The 26,056-nt window shown below is 40.9% G+C and overlaps 2 protein-coding genes and 1 non-coding gene across 4 annotated transcripts; all 3 read left to right on the plus strand.

Annotated features, from left to right (window-relative positions):
• Positions 1–48: 48 nt before the first annotated feature.
• On the plus strand, positions 49–5,841 carry rab42a (RAB42, member RAS oncogene family a). Its single transcript, XM_018701270.2, has 2 exons — positions 49–466; positions 1,930–5,841. The coding sequence occupies exons 1-2, from the start codon at positions 252–254 to the stop codon at positions 2,369–2,371; spliced, it is 657 nt and encodes a 218-aa protein (XP_018556786.1). The 5' UTR covers positions 49–251; the 3' UTR covers positions 2,372–5,841.
• An 893-nt stretch (positions 5,842–6,734) lies between these two features.
• On the plus strand, positions 6,735–6,868 carry LOC127142323 (U11 spliceosomal RNA). The gene has a single exon (XR_007812909.1). It is a non-coding gene; the product is annotated as a U11 spliceosomal RNA (small nuclear RNA).
• A 474-nt stretch (positions 6,869–7,342) lies between these two features.
• On the plus strand, positions 7,343–19,095 carry gmeb1 (glucocorticoid modulatory element binding protein 1). 2 transcript variants are annotated; one of them, XM_018701285.2, is made up of 10 exons: positions 7,343–7,501; positions 8,684–8,876; positions 9,133–9,185; positions 9,321–9,436; positions 10,887–10,990; positions 13,081–13,229; positions 14,316–14,441; positions 14,571–14,708; positions 14,999–15,136; positions 16,408–19,095. In XM_018701285.2, the coding sequence occupies exons 2-10, from the start codon at positions 8,749–8,751 to the stop codon at positions 17,247–17,249; spliced, it is 1,794 nt and encodes a 597-aa protein (XP_018556801.1). In that variant the 5' UTR covers positions 7,343–7,501; positions 8,684–8,748; the 3' UTR covers positions 17,250–19,095. The 2 variants fall into 2 exon arrangements, with proteins under 2 accessions (XP_018556801.1, XP_018556802.1); XM_018701286.2 differs by having other exon boundaries at positions 15,014–15,136.
• The last annotated feature ends 6,961 nt before the right edge of the window (positions 19,096–26,056 follow it).

Below are 26,056 nucleotides of genomic sequence, written 5' to 3' on the forward strand. Positions count from 1 at the left end.
CGACTGCAGCAGGTTTCTCGTTGTATTATCTGGTAGTGTGGCAGAGCATAGGTAAATCTATCACATGATTGCAGCGTTCGCTCTGTGCTCCGCGTCTTTTCCTGAGCAGAAGGCAGGGCAGCAGCAGCAGGAGCCGCAGCGGCAGCCGGGGCTTCATGTAAACACACCGCGCTCAGGGCTTTGTTTCACCACACACACACACACACACGCACACACACACACGCCGCTGGGATCCCCTTTCTAGTCATGCCATGGATATTTTGTGGCAATACCAGTTCAGAATCATTTTACTCGGAGATTCGACAGTGGGGAAGTCGTCGTTGCTGAAGCGCTTCACGGACGGTATTTACAGCGATGTGGCGGATCCAACGGTCGGGGTAGATTTTTATGCCCGCTCGCTTGATATCGAGCCCGGGGTGAAAATAAAGCTTCAGCTCTGGGACACGGCTGGACAGGAACGATTCAGGTACGAAAAAGGAAACAATTAAAGTCGAGTAAAATCACTGAATCGAATACAACGGTCATTTCTTCACGAGAAGATTTGTCGATAAATAATGGAGAGGCCTTGGTTCGCTGACGTGTTTAAAAATGAAACCCTTTAAATGAAATGAAGACCATTTCCTCTCTCATTGTGATGTAGTGAAGTGAGCGTGGACAGTGGTGAACAGGGTCAGGAGAAGATTACACAGGCCTCGGTCTTGATGATGCTCTGGCCTATATAAAAACAGCGAAAATCGAGTCGCGTCACTGAATTCATTGACGGATGGTGGGCAGCTTCCTCATATTTATAGGCCCCAGTTTGATTCCCTCATATACAGTCTCCAGGGCGATACAAGGATGACAACTCTATACCCAAATCTGGCTTTTGCATTCATCTGCCCTGTTGCTTGTTGTGTTTCATGTGTCCCTGCTGTCATAGGATAATTTCCTGTGAAGCACTTCTGTGTAGCAGCTCGCTCTTAGATCTGCTTTCTCTTTTGAAGCTCAGGCTTCTGAGGGTGTTTTCCTTCAGGCTTCACCACACTGAAGTCTTTCACTTCTTCCTTTACAAGTCTGGCTGTGATAAGTGTTTGAGAAATAAACCTAGCGATTTTCACATCACCATGTGCACGAATAAAGCCAAGTGTAGCCTGCGCGTGATTAAATATGTGTAAGGTTGTCCCAAGTGAGCAACTGCTCCATAGCCCGAGACTCTTCAGGGGCCCCAGTGGTCTTATGTTTACTGTCTGGTTTGTGATAATTTGATCAATTAACTTTATTTATGCCCAGCAGGTCAGTTAAAAGCCATTAAATATGAATGACTAAATCAGTGTAACTGGAATGATGAGGACCTGAAGCCAGCTCCTGTGTTTTTCATTTCGAGGCACTCTCTTGTGAAATGAAGTGTCAAAACCTAGTTTTAATACTTTTAATGTCTCAGTTGATATTGCACACATATGGTGCATATTTCTAAATATGTCTGTGTTAAATTAAAACAGACACATTCCCCTCTGTAGTGGGCTATTCCAGTACAGGACTGGTTGGTTTTGGGAGGCTTTGGGCAAAACAGAATGAGGCTGCTATTTAAATCATGGACACATGCAACAAAAATTAGGACTTGAGACTTGATGTGGACCAGAGTGCTGTGAGGCTTGACCCTCTTGAGGTCCTAAAGCAAAATATTCAATCAAACTTAACTTGTTAAATCCAGAACAATATTAAGATAAATGATTGAGACACATGCAATATTCACGTGCTGTGCTGCACCATTTCTGTGATCAGCTTCAGACCAAAGGTCATGCTGACTGACTGAGACTTAGACCATAATGGAGGATTTGCATGTTTATCAAAGTTGTCCAGGATTTCTAGAAGGCAAAGTAAAGATGACATTTTTTTTGTCAAAGGTGATTTTGCTTTCACTGACTAACATGTCATCTGTCTGCCCCCCAGGTCCATCACAACATCATATTACCGTAACTCTGTGGGTGGGCTGCTAGTTTTTGATCTCACCAATCGCAAAACCTTTGACCATGTGAGGGAGTGGCACAAGGAGGTGAGTGAGCACATCCTGCCTCACCACATGGTCTACATCCTCATTGGCCACAAGAGCGACCTAAACAAGGATCGCAAGGTGACCAGAGATGAGGCAGAGCAGCTGGCAGCAGAGCTGGGCATCCGCTACGTGGAGACGTCGGCCAAGTGCAACAGCAATGTAGACCGGGCCTTTGAGCTGCTGACCAGAGACATCTACGAGCTGATGAAGATGGGGGAGATTGTCACCCGCGATGGCTGGGATGGTGTGAAAAGCGGTCTCACTGCCAAGGTCCTCTACCCGGCCGATGATGAAGAGGAGCTGGCCACCGCCTCTGCTGAAAAGGGCTGCCACTGTTGACTGAGAACTCTCTGTGTCCAAACACCGTCCTGTCTCACCAAGAGCTTGCCTCGTCTCACAGCCGTTCATTGAAAACGAGTCACTCAGGCTCAGCACCCTGTGATATCATCATCCATCACTTCTTCACCTTGTGCTTTGTGCCCTCTCTGTGTGTGGGACAAGTGGGGTCCAGTGTACATCCTGATGTGTATATTATAAGCAAGTTATATCTCTGAATTCACATGGTGTAGCATGAGCTGGGCTTTTTTTTGGCCTTGTTAGGTTCAAAAAACACAGAAAGCGCGCAGAGGTGATCAGGTCTGACTGAGGGGACTGAGAGTGTAGCCAATACTCCTTTTCATAGCACTGGAGATAATGTACTGCTGAGGATACTGAAGGTACAGATAAATCCATGGACTATGGCATACTGTGGTCTGGCATCACTCCCATTTCATACGGCACTGTTGTGGGTGTCTACCTGTCAAAGTTTGTGCAATGCTTTGCCTGCATTCCTATGTGACTGTAATATTGTAAATAATAGTGAATTCTATAGAAATGAAAGCTAAAAGGTCACTAAAAGCTATTTAATTGATAGTGTGAACAGACACAGTGCACTCTACAATAAGTGTCACCATTTGAAATCAATGTGCTCCTCCTGCTACTGTAAGCTGTATGTGCACTTATGCCAAACTGACTTAAATCTTTGATCATTCTGTGAATACATGAGTAATGTTTTTGTAAAAAAAAAAAAAAAAAAAAAAAAAAAGATTATTCTAGTTAATGTGTATACTTAAAGACAGACCACTGTAATTAGGGTAGGTGGTCCCATTTAGTTATTTGTATTATAGCAACAGGAGCAAGACAACAAGTATGTCTGAGATTCATCTCTCAGTCATCAGACCTTTAATTATATTGTCAGCATTCATAAAGGTGTGTTTGATTAAGGACAAAAGGGAGTTTGAGTTTCACTTGCAGCTGTTTGTAGATTAGGCAAACAACTACTTCTTTTATTCAAAGCTCAATCCACAAAATTTATATTACATTCATGCCTGAAGTGGTGATGAATGCCAGCTCATTAAATCCACTAGCATAAATGGATGTGTTGCTTGCTTTATGTTGTGTTCCAGAGGTGTAATAAAGTCTGGCTTCCAAGCAGAAAACCTGGGCAAGATTTGTCAAACCTGAGGAAGCCCCATTAGCATGTCACTGCAAAAGAAAATTGGAATTAATTTTAAGATGTCTGCAGGCTCAGCAGTGCAGCAAATCATGTGAAACCATGGCCCCCAGATTCAGTTTTGGCAAGGGACCTTTGTTACATGTCATTGACCCTTTCACCCTTCTTGCCAGGGCCTTACAAGGAGAGTTCGACTTCTGAGAGTTAGGTGAAAAAATTGATGTTTGTCTTGTATGTCTGTGCATTAAGCACAGAACTGGAGCCAGGAGGCAATTAGCCTAGCTTAGCCTAATGTAGGGGTAAGCAGCTAGCCTGTCTTTCTCCAGCCAGAAGAACAGCCAGCTGCAGTAACTCCCTGACTATTGACAGTGGGTAAATGGGTAATTATACAAAAATGATGGGGAAATTATACAAATGAGATTCACTGTGTTACTTAGTAGGCTAAGCCATAGAGGTTCTTTAGGTGCATTTTTCCCACTCTATATCGAGCAAAGCTATCTGCTAGCTGTTAGCTGTTCAAGCTAGCTGCTTCCCCCTACTTCCAGTCTTCATGCTAAGCTAGGCTAGTTGCCTCCTGGCTCCAGATCTGTGCTTAATGCACAGGTGTAAGATTGGTTTCTATCTTATCAGCTAACCCTCAGAGAGAAAACTGATGAGTGTATTTCCCAAAATGTAGAACTACTCCTAAAGCTGCTGTTTCAGTTGTTGAAATTCTTTTGTTAACTAAGTAATGTTGACATACTCCTGACAAACTTTATCTTTTACATGGGTAAGAGTACTTTGGATTTGGTAACTTAAATAATACCAGCTGTAATGGAGCCTTTAACGGTCAGTTTGCTGTTCTTAGCAGTGAGATGCATTTATGATGAATGCATGTCTGCACACATAATATACACTGCACATAATAGGAGTAACTACCTTTAACACAGAGGATTGTGTATGCTTTCAAGTCTCCAGAGTCTTCTGACTGCAGATCCCATTAATCTGTTGTTTACAAGCCTGGAGCCTACAATAGACTACAGTTCACTTAGCCTGGAAACTCACCTCTCCTCCCACTGTTCAATCACCTTTCACCAGCATCTCATGAAAAAAACCTGTTCACACACACACTGTAAACAGAAAGAGATTATGCATTCTACAGTTTTTCTTTGCATTCATGTGATCAAGCTTACATTTTTTTCTTTGAGTCAATAAATGCTGTATGGGTGATCTGGTAAACATACTGTACACTATGAGGTTGCAGCTTAGTATTCGGTAAGGAATGTATTCTGGAACATTTGCACCATCCCTTTATTTTTTACTTTTCTGTACAGATTCAAACCGATTCTTCCTGGTAAACCACCGCCTGATATAGCCAGGATTACAGTGTACTATACACCGTATATATGTTTTTTGTTTGTTTGACAATCAGATGTTAACATTTTATGTTCATGGTGAAGGTGAGGACTTCATCACAGGGGTGCTATGCTTTGAAATCGAGCTAAAATTCCATCCAGTTTAATAATACAACTACCTTCCTCACTTTTGTCTCTCATGTAAACAGGGTTAAATTTTATGATATTTGTAAGTCTGCTGTTAGCAAACTGTTCGCCAATGAGCATGATTCCCATTCCTAAGCACTGCACTGAACTGTGTGGAGATGGAAGCCTCTGGGTGTTGAGAGCACTGGTTAGATTTAAAGGACAACACTGGAAAGACATGAAGAAACATTCTCATCATATGGGAAGAGATCATCTTATTTCTCATCAGCCAGTAGCAGACACCTCTATATCCACCAATGATAAACAGTTAAACATTAAGAGTACATTTACTGCTCCATGTGTAATCTTACAGACTGTACATAAAAGTGACCATTGTGAGTAATGATAATGATGGTAACTATAACCAGTCTTCAGTTCACATCCAGTCTCTCTCATCTAATCACAGAAGGCGTAGCTCAACATTTTAGGAAATATGCTTATTCCCTGTCTTTCCAAGAGTGAGATGAGAAGATTTGTACCACCATCTCATTCTCAGAGAGACAGTAAATAAAAAACAAAAAAACCCAAAATATTGAACTGTGCCTTTAATGATTTTATGTTATCCAGTGGGACGATCAAACTAACCCACTGATAGGGCTTCTGTACCAGAAAACATCAGCAGCTGATAGGCCTGCGGTACAGTACATAGCACAAAACTGTACAGCTTCTGAACCCCATGGTCACATTTCACAGCTTTATTGAATAAATGTTATTTATTTTATATATTATGTATAAGGGATTTGCTTATTTGATGTGATTTTATTGATTGATTAAAAAAATAAATAGATGTCCAATGAGTAATGGTTTGCCTGTTTTTTTTAAACAAGGGTTTGGTGCCCTCTTCTGACAGGTTGAAGGACGATCATCATGACCTAGATCAGTTATATTGATTATATATATGGCGATTTGGAAAAGGCCACCTTTCACCCAAAGAAGTTTAGTTACATTAGTTCAGATTTTATTTGGAAGCTGATAATGACATATGGCTACAATGCAAACTATATATATATATATATATATATATATATATATATATATATATATATATATATTATATATAGTTTTTTTTAACTATCAACTACACACATGCTACATATGATCAACTCTGAAGGGTAATTTTTATTATGATGTTTGTATTTCTATATTTCCCCAAATATCCTTAAATTTGACAACAAATATAAAATTTATCCCCCATAAATGTATAACCACAATAGCATCCTGGCTATTGTCCATATTTTTCTTTTTAATTATGTGAAAGGCCGTCTGATTGAGAGCAGTACAGTTTACAGCGATCTGTTCTTTTCGTGTGTGCACGTCGATTTCCCCACATTACCTGAACGCCGCACTATTTGGCAGGCCGCACGCGTCTGTCACTTTTCCAACCCAGTTTAGATGAAACCACGCCCACTTCCCTATGACTAAAGCCGCCTCGACCAACAGAATTACGTTGCCCCTCCTTTTCCTACCCATCATGCCGTTCGACTGTTAATCGCACGCGTTCAGATGCTCTCAAAATTCTATAATAATTGCTGATACGTACATATTCAAAATGAACCTTGTCCTTGTTTATTGCAATTATACAATGCACCACGAAACACCTCTGCACAGACGTACTTTTTGCAGGTCATGTACCTCTGAGTGAGGAACGTGTTACCTGTGATCATAGACTGAGATGTTCGAGTGGTCCGTTAAAAAGGGCTTCTACCGTGATTGGTACAGGAGGAGTAGTGATTGCTATTTCTCGTGCGGAATCGCCATCAAGAGATTTCGGAAGCACAATTTTTAAAACAGGGGTTGCTAGTGATCTACTGTCCTGGCGCCCCGTTACAACTAGTGAGTTAAAAATGAAAATAATTTAAACAAACGCATTACTATCGATTTGTATCTCCTATCAGGCATCAAATACTGTATGTCCAGAAGAGAATGTTCACCACATCTTCACTTGGCACTTATCTATCACGAGCTGCACTAATCATTATGCTATTAAACACGCAACTAACTACAGGAGCGACTTGGATATGTAGTGTAAAATGTTAAAACTGAAAGACAATATTCACATTTTAACAGGAACCTAAAAGTTAAACTTTGCTTTTAGGTTAATTTTTGAAGGTATGACCACATTGCTCCACACCTCAGAATTCAAAATATTTTAAAATATACAATGCCAATGTCTCTCAAATGAAACCGCTAATCAGGATATAAATGAAACATAACCAAAATTCGAGATAGAACTTAAAAATAAAGTGCCAAATGAGAAACTCTCTCCGCCCCCATATATAGCTTATGAGGTAACTTTAGTGACGGTCGTTTGAGTGAGTTGCAGTTTAATTTTGTCTGGGTTTACAAGAGCGTGAAAATAAGGCGAGCGCTGTTCAGCAGGAAGTCAAGCTCTATCAACGCAGTGCGCATGTGCCGCAGCTCTCCACAATCTAGGGATGTGTTTCTCTTCATAAAACGGTAAGGACGCGCTAATTTCCAACTATGTGATTTTAAATGTATTTGGTGGTAAAATACCAGCCGCTCTTACGACACAAACGGTCGTTTTTGTCGGGGTTTCGGGTATAATGCGGAGGGGTTTCAGCTAGGCAGGCTCGCACAGAATGGAGGGGCAACGCCGTCGCCGTGCCGTTGTTTGCTGTACGTGCCGCCGCACAGGGAGACGTCATTTTGAGGGGGAGCGGAGAGTTAAAATGCAGAGTTACGAAGGGACGTACGGTTCATAGACAAGCGGCACGTAACCGTCACACTGTAAATGCAAAGCTTTACCCGTCTCGGATAGTATAGTTCACATTATTGTCCAGATTCCCACACATCAAGTTACGCCCTTGCGTTAGCCATAATGGCTACCGCCGAGCCTAGCTGTGTGGATCTCAGCAGCGAAAAGCAGCCAGCTGCCCACTGCGGTCGTCATAACCCACCCAACTTTTAGAAATAGCAGTCTTTTATCTGCGACTGAATATAGCACTAGTGTACCTGTGAATGGTGTGCTCACCCCATGTCAGTTGGCATCCCTCTACATCACCCAGAATTGCGGTTTCGGTTCCTCAGTGCGCGGGGGAAACCACCATACTAACGTTACATTCTGCTCAAAATTACAGTTTTGAAAATCGGAGTGCATTGCTTGTAATGCATAGATAACCCGACAAAATATGGATTATTGTCAGTTTACTAGTCACTGTGGTCTTGTGGTAAATGCAGCCCCTAACGCCACAAAACCGTTAGTTTGAAAACGTTGGCGCTTTATATTAAGATTATTAATATTGTTCGCATTGATTCACAGGCATTAAGACATTTAGAATAAGTCGAACCATTTCTGAAATATGAATTTAAATTAAATTCAACAGTTAGGTTAGTTAGCTACCTAACATTTGTTAGATAAAGTTAACTAGCAATAGGCTTTTAAAACTAGATCTGGAGCGCTGATATCTACTTCTTCATGCCCTGTTTTCGACAGAGCTGTGCTTAACTGGTCTTATTTGTAATTGTGAAAGTAACTTTGACTTAAGCAGGTTAGTCAGTTAGTTTTGAATCACTTTTTTTTTTTGCTTCTTCACCACATTAAAACCTGAAAAATACATAGGTTTTCCATAAATCTTCTTTCATTTTATGTTTTTTTTTTTTCTATTTCTCCATCCTCAGATGAACAAACTCGTGGATAGCTGTTATATGAAAGCACCCCCTCTGTCAAGTCTACTGTGAGTGTGATGGCGACCACCGACGAGGTCACAGTGTCCATGGGGGAGGTGGTAATGGTAAAGGCTGATGGAGAGGGTGACCCAGATGACCCAAATAAGACTCAGGTCATCCTCCAGCTCCAACCAATCACCACTGGGTATGTAGCGAAAGCAAACATGCAAAGCAGTGTGTAAGACTGTGGTTTAGGCTAGGATACATACCAAATTACAGCTGAGTTCATTTCAAAACAATTTAACACAATAAACACAGCCACTATTAAAATCTAACAGTGGCTGATCATCTTGGACAGAGTACTACTCATAAGCAGGTACTTAGATACAACATAGATAGACAGCATCCTCTGTGCTACCTAAAAGGAATGTGAAAATGCATGCCAACTGTTTTCTTTTCAGAGATGAATCTGCTGAAACAGATGCAGCTGTCATGGCTGTTGAAGCACATCCAGGTAAAAGATTATCTGAATGATGTTTGAACAACTTGAAAGATGGAGTGATTCATACATTTTGCAGATTACATATCAAAAAGTTTTTTTCTTCAGTCTCCTCATGTTTATATGTTGCGTATCCTTTCATTCTTCTAGAACAAACTGAGGGAGATGACGTAGAAATCGGCTGTCCCATAACATGTGGCGACAGTAAAGCTGTGTTGCTAGTGAAGAAATTTGTGTGCCCAGGAATCAATGTAAAATGTGTGAAGGTTGGTATTCATTGTAGTTTCAGTCCACACTGAAGCAAAATAACAGCTACATCAGAGTTTCATTATTATTCAAAGACTCATCCATATGCAAATATATTTTGAGTGAAAACGTTTTCCAGACATAAACTGTATTATTAAAACATTACACAGCACTGTCACAAATGGTTGTAACCAAATGGTAATGTACATAGCTAAATGGCAGCACAGGCAGGAAATAAACATGTACTGCTGACATGTGTCCCAGAATAACTGCACTAAACCATCTCTTTATTTTGTTTCACTTTAAACTTGTAGGCCTCTAATAGCTTTGTGCTGATTACTGCTGTAAGTGGGCAAGTGCAATGGCTGACTGAGTCTATAATGAATAATTAAATATGAATGCCCTCTTATATGCTTAAAAGAAAGCTTTTTATTCAGCATTTTCTCACAGATTCTTTCAAACATAGTGTTTTGAATGATTTGCATTGAACAGGTGTTTAGTATTTATCATGGTTTAGCTGAATCTGTAATAAGCAGCTAAGTACAACAAATATTCTAAATAAAATAGTAATAGGTGTTGACTCAACAGGTCAAGAAGGCTCACAAAAGAAATGCAAACAAGTGGTACGAAAGGAGGTAGGCTGCTGTCAGCACTGCAAAAAATACAATCCATTAGGCTGTAAAATCAATTCACAGCAAATGGTACGCAAAGCTTTATCAAGGTGGTGCACTTAGTGGATCAAAAAACGTGCTTTTAATGCAAGGTTTTCTTGGTTCCAGCTTTTCTTGTGCTGCTCATACCAACAGCAAGGAACAAACTATTACATCTGTATATTTACAGTTGTATATAGTACATTAATACATTAAATTTTGACATTTCTTGTTGATTCAGCAGTGACAATAGAAATACAGATGCAGGGAGGGAGAGCAGTATGACATGCAAAAAAGGTCCTAGATTACAACTGAACCAAGGATATCATAGACTGTGTGTCTTGACCATTTGTTAACTGGATGCCACAGAATCACTTGATTTTACACCTTGAGAATTAAAAAAAAAAAAAAAAAAAATCTAAAAGGTGTTGTAGAAAATAATCCAAATTATAAATTAACAAATGTTTTGAAGTATCCATTTTAGACACACTGATGGATTCACCATAAGATCAGTAACTTATCACAACTGAACAACACTTGACCCCTACGTTCTGTTTTATAGTGTACAGTTCTATACCATATGATATCACCTCAACATAGAATAACACTTTTCACTTTCATGGTGCATTGAAAAAGACACTGCTGTGATTTTACCACAGTATTGATATTACTTTTTAAACTAAAGGTTAATATTAATACGCCAGTATCAGACTTATAAATACAGTATATCATTTTTTATTTAGCTGTTTCTGGTATTTTATCATCTACATTACACTTGATGAACTCAGTCTGGTTACTTAATCAAAACTCTCTCCACTAGTATGAAGACCAGCTGATCAGCCCCAAGCAGTTTGTGCACATTTCTGGAAAAGCCACTCTGAAAGACTGGAAGAGAGCCATCAGGATGGGTGGAGTCATGCTAAGGTGAGGGGACTTACATTTGGATTAGTGAACCAAAAGCCATATTTCAATATTCTGAGTGCTGGCTCTTTGCACTACACATTATTGTTAGTCATATGTGTTGCAAGCAAGAGATGTGATCCATACATCTTGAATAAATCTCCAAAACCAGGACAGGATAAAATATTCTGTGTAGCTTTATATGAGTGAACTAACAAGACATTATTCCATCACTTCTGAGCTGTAAATGAGATAATAATGACTCTTGGCCTTTTATTAAACCTCCTGTCTCTTTGACTGATGGGATGCCAAATTCACAAGATGCCATGAATAATTGATTATTTGTTGTGGACAGACAGTGCAGCATATCAAGTTATTTCTTTCCTTATACAAAAACTATTCTCAAGCTACTCTTTTACAAAATAATAGTGTGCCTATCCATTTCTTGCCTTCATATTGCATGGTACTCCATGTTTCTTGGCACCCATCATCAGCTGGTCCTGGTGTTGTGCCACAGTAATGATGCTACCTGGAGTTGTTGCTGATTATGTGGCAGAGTGGCAGAATAAAATGAGACACTTCTCTAGGTGTGTCTAATAAATCTCCAGTGTGTCCCAGATAGGGTTCTGCATGAACCCAGTTCACTGAGCATTTACATTTCTCTATCTGTTTTAGTGCCCAGTTCATGTTCTTGCTTGCCACATACACTGATCAGACATAACATTATGACCACAAGTGGATGAAGTGATCAATCATCTCCTTGTAACACAATGTTCTGCTGAGGAACCTTTAGTCCTGACATTCATTTGGGCGTTAGTTTGTCATGTACCACCCACCTAAATATTGTCACAAACAAGCACACACCCCTCCAATGGCAACAACACTCCCCAATGGCAGGGGCTTCCCCCAGCAGGATAATGTTCCCACCACACCACAAAAAATGCTCAGAAATGTCTCGAGGAACACGACAAAGAGCCAAAGCTGCTGACCTTGGATCATGGGATCTCTGAAGATCTCCTGTAGTGTCTGGCACCAGGACACTGGCAGCAGATCCTTTGGGTCCTGTGGGTTGCGGGATGGGGCTTCCATGGATCTGACTTGTTCTGGATGAAGGACCCATGGTTCCTCAGCAGAACATTGTAACAAGATGATGAATGTTATTCACTTCAGCTGTCAGCGGTTTTAATGTTGTGGCTGATCAGTGTAGGTCTGTGTCCAAACAGCTGGCCTCGTCCATGCAGCTCTGATAACATGGTGCTTTGTGGGTTAGTGGGAGTATAGAGTACTGCAGTATAGGCACTGCTCCCTCTCGTCAGTCATTTTTCCTAGCGTATTGTCAGAATGAATGTATTTTGATATCTTGACATATTATCAAGAATGACATTATATGAATGTCCTTCATTGAAATGTCCCTTTATGATTTCAATATTTTTACTCTATCCTTTCAAACTTTAAAATTGTACCCTCAGTATACTCACACATCTGTGGCCAGTCACTGTGTCAGTGGGGCTTACTACCATATAATCTGAACTGACTAGAGTTCTGTCCAATCACTAGTAAGAATTGTTGGCCCTTTCTGTTTTGCTTTTTTGTGAAAATGTTGTGATTTCATGGCCTCAATAAATGACACCATCGACTTGACACCAGAAATTGGCTGCAGACAGTACTCCCTTTTCCTTTACTGTCAGTTATACAGTATTTAGAAAAGAATTTTTAGAAAAGTAGCTACAGAGCAGCTTTAAATACAAATATTGTATTCTGCTGTTGCAGTATTTGCATTGTGGGATGCTTGTACTATATGTGCTTTTTTAATCTGCTCTGAATTTATTCTTACTACCCAGGCTGTTTGTGTGGGCAAGTCCTGCATGAATCACTGGCAGTACATTGGTGGAAAATTCATGTATATTAAAAAGATAAGAGATAAGCTCTGATTGCAGCAAATTATATAAATGTGTCAGTTTTTGCTTTTGTTAGGACAAAATAAATCATATTTTAAAATGCAATGATAACACATTGTAAATGTTGAACCAGTGAGTTTTGCCTCAAGTCAAATTAATGCTTCCCCCTCTTTGTTTCATGACTGCTTGATTCCATTCTCAATTGCTGCTCTCCAGAAAAATGATGGACTCAGGTCAGCTTGACTTCTACCAGCACAGCACACTGTGCACCAACACGTGTCGCAGCACCAAGTTTGATCTTCTCATCAACAATACACGGTTCCCTCCAGATGGCAGTGGACTTAGCACGCCTACATCCTCTCAAGGTGAGGGTCATGACTCAACATTGCTGATTTATGAAAAATGTGACATCAACCACATGTATTGTGTAGATTTTTGTGATTTTGATGTTGCTCCACCAATCTTGTGTCAGATTTTATATAATGTATAAGAGAGAAAGCAAAAGCCAGATTTATTTTTTAAGCAGATTTAGGTTGGCAATGATTCTTCTTGATTAAAAGGAAAACAGTGAGAGAAATACAGTTAGATGGCTGTTCTTCTACCTGGCTTTGTTATACTAGTACTAGCTGAACCCTGTACTTTAAAATGTTCCATTTTTATAGCAGCTGCAAGAAAAGCTTCATCATGCTGGATGTTCCTTATTGCATGAAATTATATGCAGTGGTTGCACTTTGCTGTATCATTGTTCTCTTTTTGAATGTTAGCCTCAGCCCCAGTTCACCACATTGTAAACACTATATAAATGCACTGATGTACGAGGCAGACGATCAGTTTTACTGCAACAGGGCCCACCCTATGACAGTCTTTTTCTTCCAGATTCATTTAAATACATTTGAAACTATGTTTGCATGAGTCTGACGGAGAAGCTTTTTTTAATGGTTACACAAATAACCCTGGATCTAAGCTCTTTAGCTATATCAAACTGTTTTTACACTAGAGTTAATTGAGAACTGCAAACACCTGTGTCATATGTGTCCATAGAAGTCAATCACACTGAACCTTTTGTTGTCTTTATGTTGTAGTCAAAGTTAGTTAGAGTCAGCTGCCAAAGGTTTGCTGCAGGTTTTTAAAATGTTTTTTACAAACAACCAAATTCATATTATCTCAGGTCTTTAGTGCAGTGTGTCTGGACTGCTGACCTTGCAGGTTGCACACAATAAAGTCTTACAGACGGCAAAGGATCAAAAACAGAGCACTTAAATTTAAATCACACACTGTCTATCACTTGAACTCGCTTTATTAACATTAACACATTAACAGCTTTTTGATCCTCAGACCTTCATCAGGCAAAATCCATACAGACAACAACAGACACACCAGCACACACTTTGACAGTCAGTTCTTTTGTGTGTCCATGTTGCATAATGTGTGCCTTCCTATATAAATTGCAGCTCAGGTGGTTCTGGGTAATGGCGGGGCAGTGGGCGAGGACAGAGCAGAAGTTCTGAGTGGGAAGGTGGACTGGAGCGCAAGTTCACTGGACTCTGGAGACAAGAAGGAATCCAATGAGATCTCAGGTCACAGAGAGCACACATCACAATACGGATCATTAACTTTACAATAATGATAACTTGTTGTGGAGATCACACATAAATAAACACAGAGCCGACCAGTGACAGAGACTTTTCTGCTTTGTCTGTCCACAGAGGACACACTGAACTTCTGGAAGGGTATTGCTGATGTTGGTTTGCTTGGTGAAGTGGTGACCAACATCAGCACTGAGCTGCTGGAGCTGCTGAACGGCGTGCAGCAGCTCAGAGATCTGGCTGCCTTACAGGACACAGGTACACAATAATGCTAATGTACACTGGCTATTGGGAACTGCATCATCATAACAGAACATAAGTAGGACTTAGGCCTTGCTCCAAGGTGCATGAATGAATGGAAAGAATGAACAAATTCAGCTGCTGCTGGAGGCTGAAGGATGGAAAACCAACATCAGGGGGCTTTTAGAATGGCTTCTGTTGGTTTCTGTAATGACTGAATACTTTATAATTAGTTGTGTACAGCTGAATTTGTTCCTTCTTTCTGACTGACCAAGTGACCCTTTGATTGATTGCCGCACTGATCCCAGATTCCTGTCTGGTAGAGGTGGCGGTGCTCAGTAACCTTGCCCAAGTGTTTGGCCTGCTGGACTCAGTCAAGAAGATCCTTGAGAAGAGGAGGCAGCAGACGGATCCCAGCCAGGAGCAGATCCTCAGCACGCTCTCCAGTGAGTATAGAACAGAAACAAGGTTCTACTACAGGAGCTGCCACACTGATTTCCTGAGTATGACTGACTTTTTCTGTACTATCATAATCGGTCCAGGTTTTGTTGGAAAGTGAAACCAAAAAAAAAAAAAAACATGAACACTCAACTGCAGTTATAAAAACTATGACAAAATGCAGTCAGATTAAATTTCAGATAAAATATGACTATGATCAGTTTAAGCAAATCCCTCTTGGCATTAGTGTTTTCCCATTCTTCCCTGATCCACTGTGCTGATGTCCTTTAAATTTTCATTCAATCATAGAAATATAGTAGAAGTTAAAGTTACAGAAATCTTGATTTATCAACATCTGAATATACACACAGGTCATGTACTGTGCAAAGCATTTGAAGTTACACAAAACATAAAACAGCCAAAATCTGTTGATTATTTTGAACTAGTTTGATCTAGTCTTTAGGATGCTTTGTGTTGTCTTGTCTGTGCTACAAAAAATGACAGATTTTTTTTTTAACTAAACCACTGCTCACCTGTAGCCCAGTGTAACCTGTCCTTGGGAAACTGATTTCACAATGTTTGACGCACTGTTAGCAGTGCTTTTTTCCCCTCCACCTCCGAACTGAAGCAGGTAAGAGCCTGCTTTAGTCCTGTGTGATCCTCAGAGAAACCACAGTGTGCTGGCTCAGACTCAGGCTTAGTGTGTAACACTGGAGCAGCCAGCACAGCATGAAGAACAGTAACAGGAAGGTAACGAGTAGCATTTGTTCAGCAAAGCATTAGCTTATCTGTTGTTTCGCACTGATAACCAGGGCCTGTATTTAGCCAGCTTCTAAGAATTAGACACTTTTGGCACTTTTGTATGTATGTTTGTATTGTAACTTAAGAGAACAAAAGTGCTGGGGTCAAGTGACTCAATCTTCCTAAGTACAAATGTCACTTTTAAGAGCAGCTCTTAAGTGATCACAATTGATATCATGGATGCTCAAAGAAGGCAGATATCAGTTGACGCTGAATCTGCTTTGTTATACATTCAAAAAAAAAGATACAGTCTGTTCAGTAGTTTGTTATTGCTGCAAGAACAAATGTAACTACATTTAAAGTTCATTTTATTTGTGTAAGGTCTTTAAATCTGCTGGAATAGCAACAATTTAATAGATTTGTGATGTATGATTATATCAAACAAAGGGGCACTGGCTGAAATTCACTGTGCAATGAAATACTGCTAAAGTATTTCAAAACCACCTCTGTCCTGTCCTGTGTTGTTTGCTCTGTGTAGACCTGGAGGTGCAGTTGGAAGAGCAGAGGAAGCAGCAGCAGATGCGAGCTCTTCTCTCCTGCCCGCAGCCTGCCAAAAACAAAACTCCCACCAAGCGTCAGACCAAGCGGCCTCGTCTCCAGAGGCCTGCCTCCACCACCACCCTCCTGACTTCCCCCGTGAACCAGCAGCCCCAGCAGTTCACTGTTCTTTCGCCCATTTCGCTGACATCTGTGGGTCAGCCGTTCACCGTGGCAGGCCTACCCATTGCCTCTCTTGCCCAGTCCTCCAACACGGTCACTTTGCTTCCTGCCGGCTCGCAGCTTTTCACCCGCTATATGGTGGCTGGTGACGGAAAGGCGGACACCATCACCTTGCACCCGTCCTCGGGCCTCACACTGGTGGGCACCACTGCTGTGCAGGACTCCAGCCAGCTGGGCACGATGGTGAGCCCTGTAGAGCTGGTGCAGCTGAGCCAGCAGACCGGCAGTGCAGAGGTGGTGCCCATAGAAGGCCAGGTGGTGGACGGCACCATGCTGGTGCAGCAGGAGATGATGCAGGGCGAGGTGGATGCTGGCCAGGAGCACACAGTCATTGAGATCAACCCGGCTCCAGTGGAGCAGGCGGTGGGGGTGATGGAGCTGCAGCTGACCGGGGAGTCAGGCAGAGACGGGGCAGCCATGGTTGTCCAGAGTGGGATGGAGGTGACGATGGCTGCAGAGGGGGAGGAGACGCAGTGCCAAATGCAGGAGGGGCAGACTGAAGGGGTTCAGGGGCTGCAGCTGGATGCCAGCGGACAGTTGTCAGGTGTACAGATAGTGGTGATAGGAGAAAATACTCAGGAAGAAAACAAGGTGAAATGAGACACACCTCCTATTTTATCCCACACAGCAGGTATGAACTCGTACTGAGCTATCACAGACTTGTGAAACTGTAAATACACCAAATTTCCAAATCTACAGAATGACTTGGCCTAAGACCAAGCACTAGGGTAGCCATTTTTTCTTTTTTGTGTGTGTGTGTGCGTACGTGTGTGTGCGTGTGTGTGCGCGTGTGTATGTACATGCTCCTCTCAACTTCTTGTTGATTTTTATTGAAACAAAGAGGCATCACAACAAAGAATACAATGTATGCTCCTGTTTGTATTTAAAGGATAGTTCCGATTTATTATAGCTTGGGTCCTATTTTTCTGGTTTTGTTTCTGGCTTCAGTTGCGTCTGCAGTATTTAACACTGTACTTTAACAAGTTAAATGCTGAGATCTGGACGTCACTTAAAAGAAGTCAGAACAGTCCAGTGAGTCAGAGAAAGGCTGCAAACAAATCCTGAGGTTAACAAAAGAGTAAGGGACAATAAACTGTAAAATTGTTATTGTTATTATTGTTATTGTTATAAACCCTGGGCCCTGAACTAGTCTACCAGCATTTGCTGCAGGGTGCTGTGTTCATGTTACTCTTGTAGTAACCAGCTAATGTCTAAAAAGAAAACTATGAAGCACTTAGTTATATTGGGTGGCAGCAAAAGTTAAACCAGGTTTGATTTGTTTTGTTGAAGCCCTCTGACAGCATCCCTGCTGCACCAGGTGGATGGGCTCCTTCCCATCAGTGAGAGGGCTGCATTTTTCCCCCCAGTGGTAAAATAATTCAGAAAGCTGCCTTAGAGTGAAATTTTTATTTTGGTCATGATGTCAATCAACGTCAGGTTCAGGACTCCTGGTTTAGATAATAGGCTATACATGTTTTATTTATATTTATTTTACAACTCGTGCGATCATCTCAGCACTCTTTCTTTCCAGGTCAGACTTAGTTGTAAACATGTTTTGTTCCCGGATCTCAGTAATTACATTGGTTGGTGTGGCGGTATCATTACTGATGAAGACAATGACCAAAACTAAGAAAATGAGACCAAAGTTGTAATAAAACAGAATTATCCTTTAAGCCTCCATGAACAACCTGAGGAGAATTCACTGTAACGATGAAGTCTACATGCAGGGCTTTAATGGTGCTGATGATTCGTCAGTTCACATCCTCTTATACTGACTCAGTAGCAGCAGGCTGTAGCTTGCAGCCCTCTGCTGCTGATCAGACTTATTACCAGTTACAGTGTTGGTGTCACTTGAGGCTGGGATTAATTGCACTGTCTGTTGTGTTGTAGTGTCGCATCCAAGCTGTATTGTTTTTGCACTGTGTGACGTCCTTTTAGGACTGCAGGAAGATGTTTGAAACGATGCCTGTTTCTCTAAACATTTCTTAAAACGTTGGCCATACTGCTAGGTATGCTGCCTGTCTCTGTGCATAGTTAAACAGACTGAACTCCTTTCATTGGCATTGTATTGCTTATGCACTGTCAGTGCTTTCTTACTGCCTGATTTCATTCACAAAACTCTTTCCTTTTTCTCAGTATCATAGGTAGTTTGAGCTACTGGATTGATTGTTTAAGTTGATATATAAAAGAACATATATATATACTTAATGTCAAATGTGGTATGCCTATCTTTTACACTTGTAAAGTAGTGTCATATTTATTAGTTTTCCATCTGGCCTCTATTTAAGGTGCAAACCTGGATGAATTTATGCTCTTGGCTTTAGCTCACATCAACAAAAACCTGTTGAAGATTTGTGCATTTCCAATAATTTAATTTAACAAATGAGGATATTTACATACTGACTTTGTAATGTGTTTTAATATCAGATTAAAACTGAAAAAAGAAGCGTGAGTGGTTGTGTCAGTGTTTCACCACCAGAGTGCGCTGTGTGCTCACCTCACTACGGCCTGAGACTGGAGATGAGGGTCACAGCTGCATTAATAGCTAGAGGAAATGGGTCTGCCGCTGTAATCTCTGACTTCTCTGTGTGTCAGGTTTATTGCAGTATGCGGTGTAATCTGCACCATCATGGGTGCTGTCCTTGATGGGCAGGGCCTCTCTGGAGACTGAGCTGTGCTGACAGGGCACCGGGGCTCACTGGTTATTACATTCCTCTCTTCTTGTAGCCCCTAACACTCCCAGACAGACTGTATTAGGAGAGGGGCATGAGGATTTGGGTTATACGAAGCACAAAAACAGGCACACACACAAACCACAAGGCTGAAATACACACCGAGATGAACCGGTTGTACGTGTGTGTGTGTGTGTGAAGCACAAAAGGGAAACATCCGGACATCAGCAGCTGAATGTGAAGCTGCTGGGGGCCAGGTGACGGCTAAAAGGCTGAGAAGCTGAACAGCAGGGGTCATTATGTGTTGTAGGAGTAGAGGATATGCTGTCCGAGTAAATTACAGAGGGGTATCATAGGCTGTGTATTGGGTTTCCTCATATGTGCACAAGACAAAGAAAAACAGGAGCATCACAAGCATCGATTACATGTTGGAAAAGTCTCAAAGACTCCTGAGGCTGTTCAAAGAGAGGCCAACACAACTGGCGTTTTGTCTGTATCACCTCGGTTACAGCAGGTTTTGCTGAGAACAGATGCACGAGCGTGACATCTTGTAGTCAGTGTATCTTACAGACAGGATGGCTCCGAGCTCTATCTATAGCATCAGAGGAGGAAAACAGGCCCATAAACAAACTGTCGTCCCATTCCAAGAGATTAAACATATGCTTGATTTAAAAATGAAGTGACAGACAGTGACAAACCACGTTTCTGAGGAAGGAAATGGTTTCAGTTGGTTTTAAATCATGTCCTTTTAATTCCAGATCATTTATATAGCTGTACATTTATTCTGTACATGAGACTCTAGGCTAGCTGTCAGTGAACTGGGCATTAAGCCTTCATCATGAGCTCTAAGAAGTACTAGCATACTGCAATAATTACCGGCCTAAGACAAAGACCTAAGACCTAAGGGTTATGCTTAGTTTTGTTCTTTGGAATCTAGTACCAATATTTTTGGACTGCTGATTCATTTTGCCAGGACTTACTCCAGAACTGTATGGATGGAAGCCTCTGAAACAGCATTTAAACTACAACTGGCACTTATTAAGCAACTAAGAAAGAAAATTACTACAACAAGTTTGATAATGGAGTAATCATTTAAACCTGCATTGTTTTGTTTTCTGACCACTTTGGGACAAGAGATCAAACTGAAAAAACACAAGGTAACACAACATTATAAATTTGTTATGGCCAATGTGTTACCAACCACTTAACTATTTACACACATACAACAAATCAGATAAATAATGAACAAAAAAAAAAATATAAAGAATAAAAAATATATATATTTATCCTGGCAGTCATAAGCTAAGTTTTACTGAAAATGTTCAGTTGCTTTATGCAACAACCTAAAAACCTAACACACCCTGTGTACCTAACACTGCTTACATGTTAGCCAACAATTTCCTGTTTTCACATCCAGCAGACAAGGAGCAACATTAGTATTCAGAAGTCTACATGCCATGTTAGCAGCTAGCATCAGCATACTAACACTCATAATAACAATACCATTTTCTTTACTTCTTTTTTGAGTCACCACGCTGCCAGTCCAGGGGACATCTGGCCCTCACAATGCACAAGACAAAGCAGCTTCTTCATCTTTTTGGTGTTTAATGGCAGTTTTCAACCAGCATATCAGGCACATTACCACCTCCTCCTGCTTTGGACTGTGGACCAGAGTAGACATCAAACTCAACCTGCATCACCCTGGGCATTTTCCACTATTATCTAACATCTGTCGTTGAAAAATAATCTGCAAATTAAAAGAATAATCATTTGCAGCCCTAATAGTAAGTAAGAACTGTGGACTGTAACTCAGGCTTTTCTGTGTCTTTAAAGCTAAGCAGGGTTTAAACCTTTCTCATGAGTTTAAAGTACCAATTACAGAGCAGCATTGATGGCTGTAGCTGCTGCCAACAGATTTTATAGACCATCTTCACCCCTGCTTTTGGTCCCGGTAGTGTAGAGTTTACTGATGTAATATTACATGATTTCTGGGCAACAAAATCTCTCAGATTTTGAAAAAAATGTAGACAGTAGTTCCTTACTGCCTCTTGGGGTTGCTAGATCACAAGGTTACCAGGTGCAGCTGTAGGGCACAGTGAAGCAGGTGTCACAGGAATTTGAAGAGTAAAAACCTCTGCCACTGTCTAAAGCCCTGCCAGTGGCCTCAAGAGGATGAAATGTTCCTTACACTCCACATTAGATGAAATGAAGAAAAAAAGTGTAGTGTAGATTTTCAGCCTTACCAGCTGTGGGTCTAAATGTAAATGTTAAATGATAATTCTGCTTAAAATCCAAATTGATGATTCTCATGGATACTCATCAAAGGAATTTTTTGAGATTAATCAACATGCTGACGTCAATATTACACACTCCAACAGGAAAAACAGACACAGTACAAATGTGTAGCTTTTGAACAAACCAACAGTTTATCCAGAGTAAATAAACCACTTAATTCAGAAGTAAAACTGAAACTAAAAGTCCATATTAATCCCTGGTGAGTACAGTGTTATTATAACTGATAGAAGCAATGGTCAAAATGTGACTGAAGTAAAGCTGAGTTATCCTTGAGGTTTGCCTTATGAGAGAGGCACGGAAAGACCATGGAAAATCATGCAAAGTCCAAAATGGAAAGTGTTTGTGAGGGATCATAAATGCGCTGATATTTCACCCATACATGTGTACATTTTGGTGGTGAAGGGAAGGTCGTCTGGTATTTTCTCTTGAGCTTCTTTGTGTTTAGGTTGATGTGTTATTTTGGTAGTAATCATTTCTCCGTCGTATCTGGCTTCTTGGTTTTATTGTGGTATTCCTTTCCCTCGTGTTTACTTCCTGTTTTATTTTGAAGTCTCCTGTCCTTGTCTGGTCTGGTGTTTTTGCTTCTGGTCTTTGTCTTGTTTTCCCTCCTTTTTTCAGCACCATCTGTGTCTCGTTCGTAATTATCCCTGTGGGTGTATATATATACGTGGGCCTGTTTTTCTCCAGTTCTTCATCAGAGTATTGTGTGTAGTTTGCTCCTGAGTTTGTACCTGTGTTCTGTTCTCTGTCTCATGTTTTTCCTGGTTCCCCAGGGTTTTGCTGTTATTTTGGATTTTTGGAAATGTCATCTACCTGCTGGTATGTTTTTTTGTCGCCTCTTGTTTTCTCAATTAAATCTTTGAACTCTCCTGGACTCTTGCCTTGTCTGCTTTTTGGGTCCTCACCCCCTGAGCCCTGAACCTGTACTGTGACAGTATTGCTTGAGGATTAGTACAAACTCTGGAATCCCTAGGCCTGATATATGTTATGTTTTCTGATAAATTGAGTTGTCAAGGACTAAATTGTTGTGTGGAGTCCAGCAGGTTGTGCTAAATGAAATAAAGACAAATAATAAAGACAAATAGATACCATAATCATCAGGATAAAAACCCTGTGTGAAACAGACGTACAGTTGTGTTGAAAAAACAGTCATCCTGAAAAAATGTTGAACCTGGCCCAACTTTTGCTCCAACACAACCCAGGTGGTATGGGCATTGAATAATAACAATTCTTGAACTACCTCATCTGAAACATAAAAAGGACAAAGTTTTAAAAAATATATGAAAAACTAAAAAAAATAAGTAATACTTAATAAAATTAAGTATTACTTACAATCTGACACTACTACTACTGCTACTGGCCCAAGAAGCTGGGCTGTTGGTGGGCTGTTAATCCAAGCTACTGTATCACCCCCAAACACTCTTCTCAGTCTTGCTTGAAGGGATTTCTGGCTCTGAGGACTGCTGTGTTTACAGCACAGACAAAGAGGATTGTGGACCTTGTCTGATTTTTTTTTTTTTTTTTTTTTTTGGGCAACTGGGGCTGTGAGGGGAACTAATAAAACTCTGGCAGCCTGTGCCACCATGTGCCACCCCATCTCCTCCCTCTGCCAGCCATGTTGGCATGCAGCTGCAACAGACGGTACAACCTCCCTTCTCCCAGACCTTGACAAGCAGACAGAGAAGGGAGGGCTCCCGTGAGCGATGACGGGAGCCCAGCTGATGGACAGAGGTGTTAACCCCATCGCCGGGCAGGGAGAGATAGCGCCGTTCTTGTTTACACACACTGAGGCCGGATTGTCACCTTGTCTGTCAGGGAAACATCCTATCTGCCTCCTCTTATCTCGCTGTGAGACAGCCAGCTACTCTGTTGGAGAGACCTGCTGCAGCTTCACATCACCATAAATCATTTCCCTCAGCCATACCACTGTTGCCTTTCATGTTACTTTTCCTTTTTCTCCTACAGACACCATGTGCTCCTCCTCTGTCCTCAAACAGCACCCACACACACACACAAACTCTCCAGTTGTAGTCGAAAATGACCCTGTGCCCTCATATGGCCATGAGATACTGAAGTGTAAAAATTTCCATAAAAACTGCATTGAGAGATGAAAACTTACCATGATAGCTGTGGGGCTGTAAGCATTTTTGTCCTCCTTGATTAAGGAGAGTGAGAGAGCGTATTCATTAAAAGATGTTGTAAATGTCATTTTTGCTATTAAATTGTGTTTAGCCCTTTGCGTGTCCAAATGTAGTGAGCTCACACAACAAATTCTCACATCAGGAAAGTGGTTGTTGAGCATTTCAGTGAAGTTTTTGGGATCCAAAAATACACTGGGCAGGTTAAAATGAATCAAAGTAAAGCTCAGCAGGAAGGAAGCACACCGGAGTAAATGAAGCACACATTGTATAAGAGGAGTTTAGAAGAGCCTGAGGATATGAAGAGGCAGTGAGGTTGTGCTGTTGTGATGATGGACAGTATTCTGGATATAAACTTCAAGGACTGAGGGGGCGAGAGCAGCAGAGAGAGGAGTCCCAGGAGTTGAACATTTTCATAAATTGATGACTGCTATTGTAGGAAGCATAAGTGGAGAAACAAATTGATGAGCTGGGAAAATGAAGATTTCAGAAAGAGCCAAGGCTCATCTGCTTCTTATTCTCTCATTAAGACACAGGAGATAATATGTTATCAACTGCAGAGCAGGACTTCCCATCTAAAATTAAGTAAGACAAATTTGTGTGTGCCATGGTTTCAGAGAGACAAGATGGTAACACGATAGAAAGTAGAGGACAAGAGGAGTTTGTAACATAGAGGTACAGTCAAAGATGTGCTGTTGTGGCCAGTTAGAGGGACTAAAAAGGCTGGAATGTTCTTTTCTTATACGCATGTGTGTATTTTTATGCATGTATGGTTTTTGTATTTCACAGTAGCTGCTTAGTCACAAAGAAACTTTACAAGCACAGACGCACAACATGCTCCTACATTACTAACGTAACATGTTATTTTAACTGTAACTAAAAAAAAATCAATTTCATATTTTTTTCCAAAACATGAAGTGAAACTGTATTGATTCTTGTATGAACACTGAAACAATTCAGTACAGTACAGAAAAAAGGACTAGAGCATGTTATAGCAGAGAAATATGCTGTGTGAAATGCGAGGCATTAAAATACAAGTGGGCCGTTCTAACTTTCAAGAAACATAAGATGTGAATGATTAAAACATGAAAAAGACCATTGTGGGACACACAGCAATGGAAGCTGCAGAGTCTAACTGTCACATTATTTTTACATTGGCAGTTAGTACATATAAATCAATGACAGCCTTAAAGTCAGCATGCTAACATGCTCACCATGATAATGACAATTTCCTATTGTGCAGTGTGTTAGCATGCTAACATTTGTCAGTTAGCTCAAAACACAAAGTACAGGTGAGGTTGAGGGAAATATCATTAGTTTTGCAGGTGTTTGGGCACAAAATTACGTATTTGGAACATTAGATTCATCCTCTGAGGAACATGAATATCTGTACAACGTTACATGGCTATCCACCTCATAGTTGTTACAATATTTCTTGACTTAAGTGATGGTCTGACTGACAGCCTAGCAAAGCTACTGCCAGTTCTCCTAATATACAAACATTAGGAGTACAGCTTATTAAAGCTGTGCTAATAGGCTATCTTGTTTGGAAGAAACATATTGCGTGTTTTAAGCTTTAATTAAGTTGTTTATATATATAGCACATTAAAACCACAAGCTGTCAGTAACAACAACAATTTTCCTCCTTTTGTTTGCACAAATTTGACCACAAGCCCATTTATGCAGTCTGTGTTTATTTGTCACAATGGCACCAACTGTACAGACGTTATGTGTAGCTAATTAGCAACGTGCATAAATTGCTAGCATGCGTGCAGTGTTTGTGAGACAGCTCAACCTCTGATCGAAAACTCCCCTCAGTTCCTGTTGTAATTTTCCTCCCAACAGCTCCCCTCTTTTTATCTCTGCATGAATTGAAGTCATAAAGCCTCAGAAATGAAATGCTAAGTAAAAGGTCACAGACGTACCATTTGCTTCAACTGTGCTCGCAAAAAAGCAACAACAAACAGCTTTCCTTGTGGAGTCATAAGCACCCCAGGTTTTTTTTTGTCCCTCCTCAAAAAACTCACGAGGAATGGTCTTAGAGGTGGGATTTTTCTTTACCCCATAATTCTCTCTTCATCCACATTGTTTTTATAAACTCCCACAGACTTTCCAGCATGTCACAGCTGAAGCAGGGCAGGTGCATCTGTCAAAACGTGATCGAGGCAAGTGTCAGTCATTTGACGGAAGCGAGAGGTGTGAAATTATGTGCTGTTTCAAGTGGAAAAGATATGATTTACTGCCTGATGGGCTGACGTGACGTGTGATGTTTGATCACAATGAGTGCAGATCAGAAAATGAG

Source organism: Lates calcarifer, linkage group LG3 (assembly GCF_001640805.2).
Source record: "Lates calcarifer isolate ASB-BC8 linkage group LG3, TLL_Latcal_v3, whole genome shotgun sequence".
NCBI classification, from domain to species: Eukaryota; Metazoa; Chordata; class Actinopteri; family Centropomidae; genus Lates; species Lates calcarifer.

Bases quoted from the DNA above. Each gene is read 5' to 3' on its own strand.
- rab42a (XM_018701270.2), top strand. From the start codon at position 252: ATGGATATTTTGTGGCAATACCAGTTCAGAATCATTTTACTCGGAGAT. The intron at 467-1,929 runs GTACGAAAAAGG...TCTGCCCCCCAG, and splicing joins GCTGGACAGGAACGATTCAG to GTCCATCACAACATCATATT.
- gmeb1 (XM_018701285.2), top strand. From the start codon at position 8,749: ATGGCGACCACCGACGAGGTCACAGTGTCCATGGGGGAGGTGGTAATG. The intron at 13,230-14,315 runs GTGAGGGTCATG...TATAAATTGCAG, and splicing joins CACGCCTACATCCTCTCAAG to CTCAGGTGGTTCTGGGTAAT. The intron at 15,137-16,407 runs GTGAGTATAGAA...TGCTCTGTGTAG, and splicing joins GATCCTCAGCACGCTCTCCA to ACCTGGAGGTGCAGTTGGAA.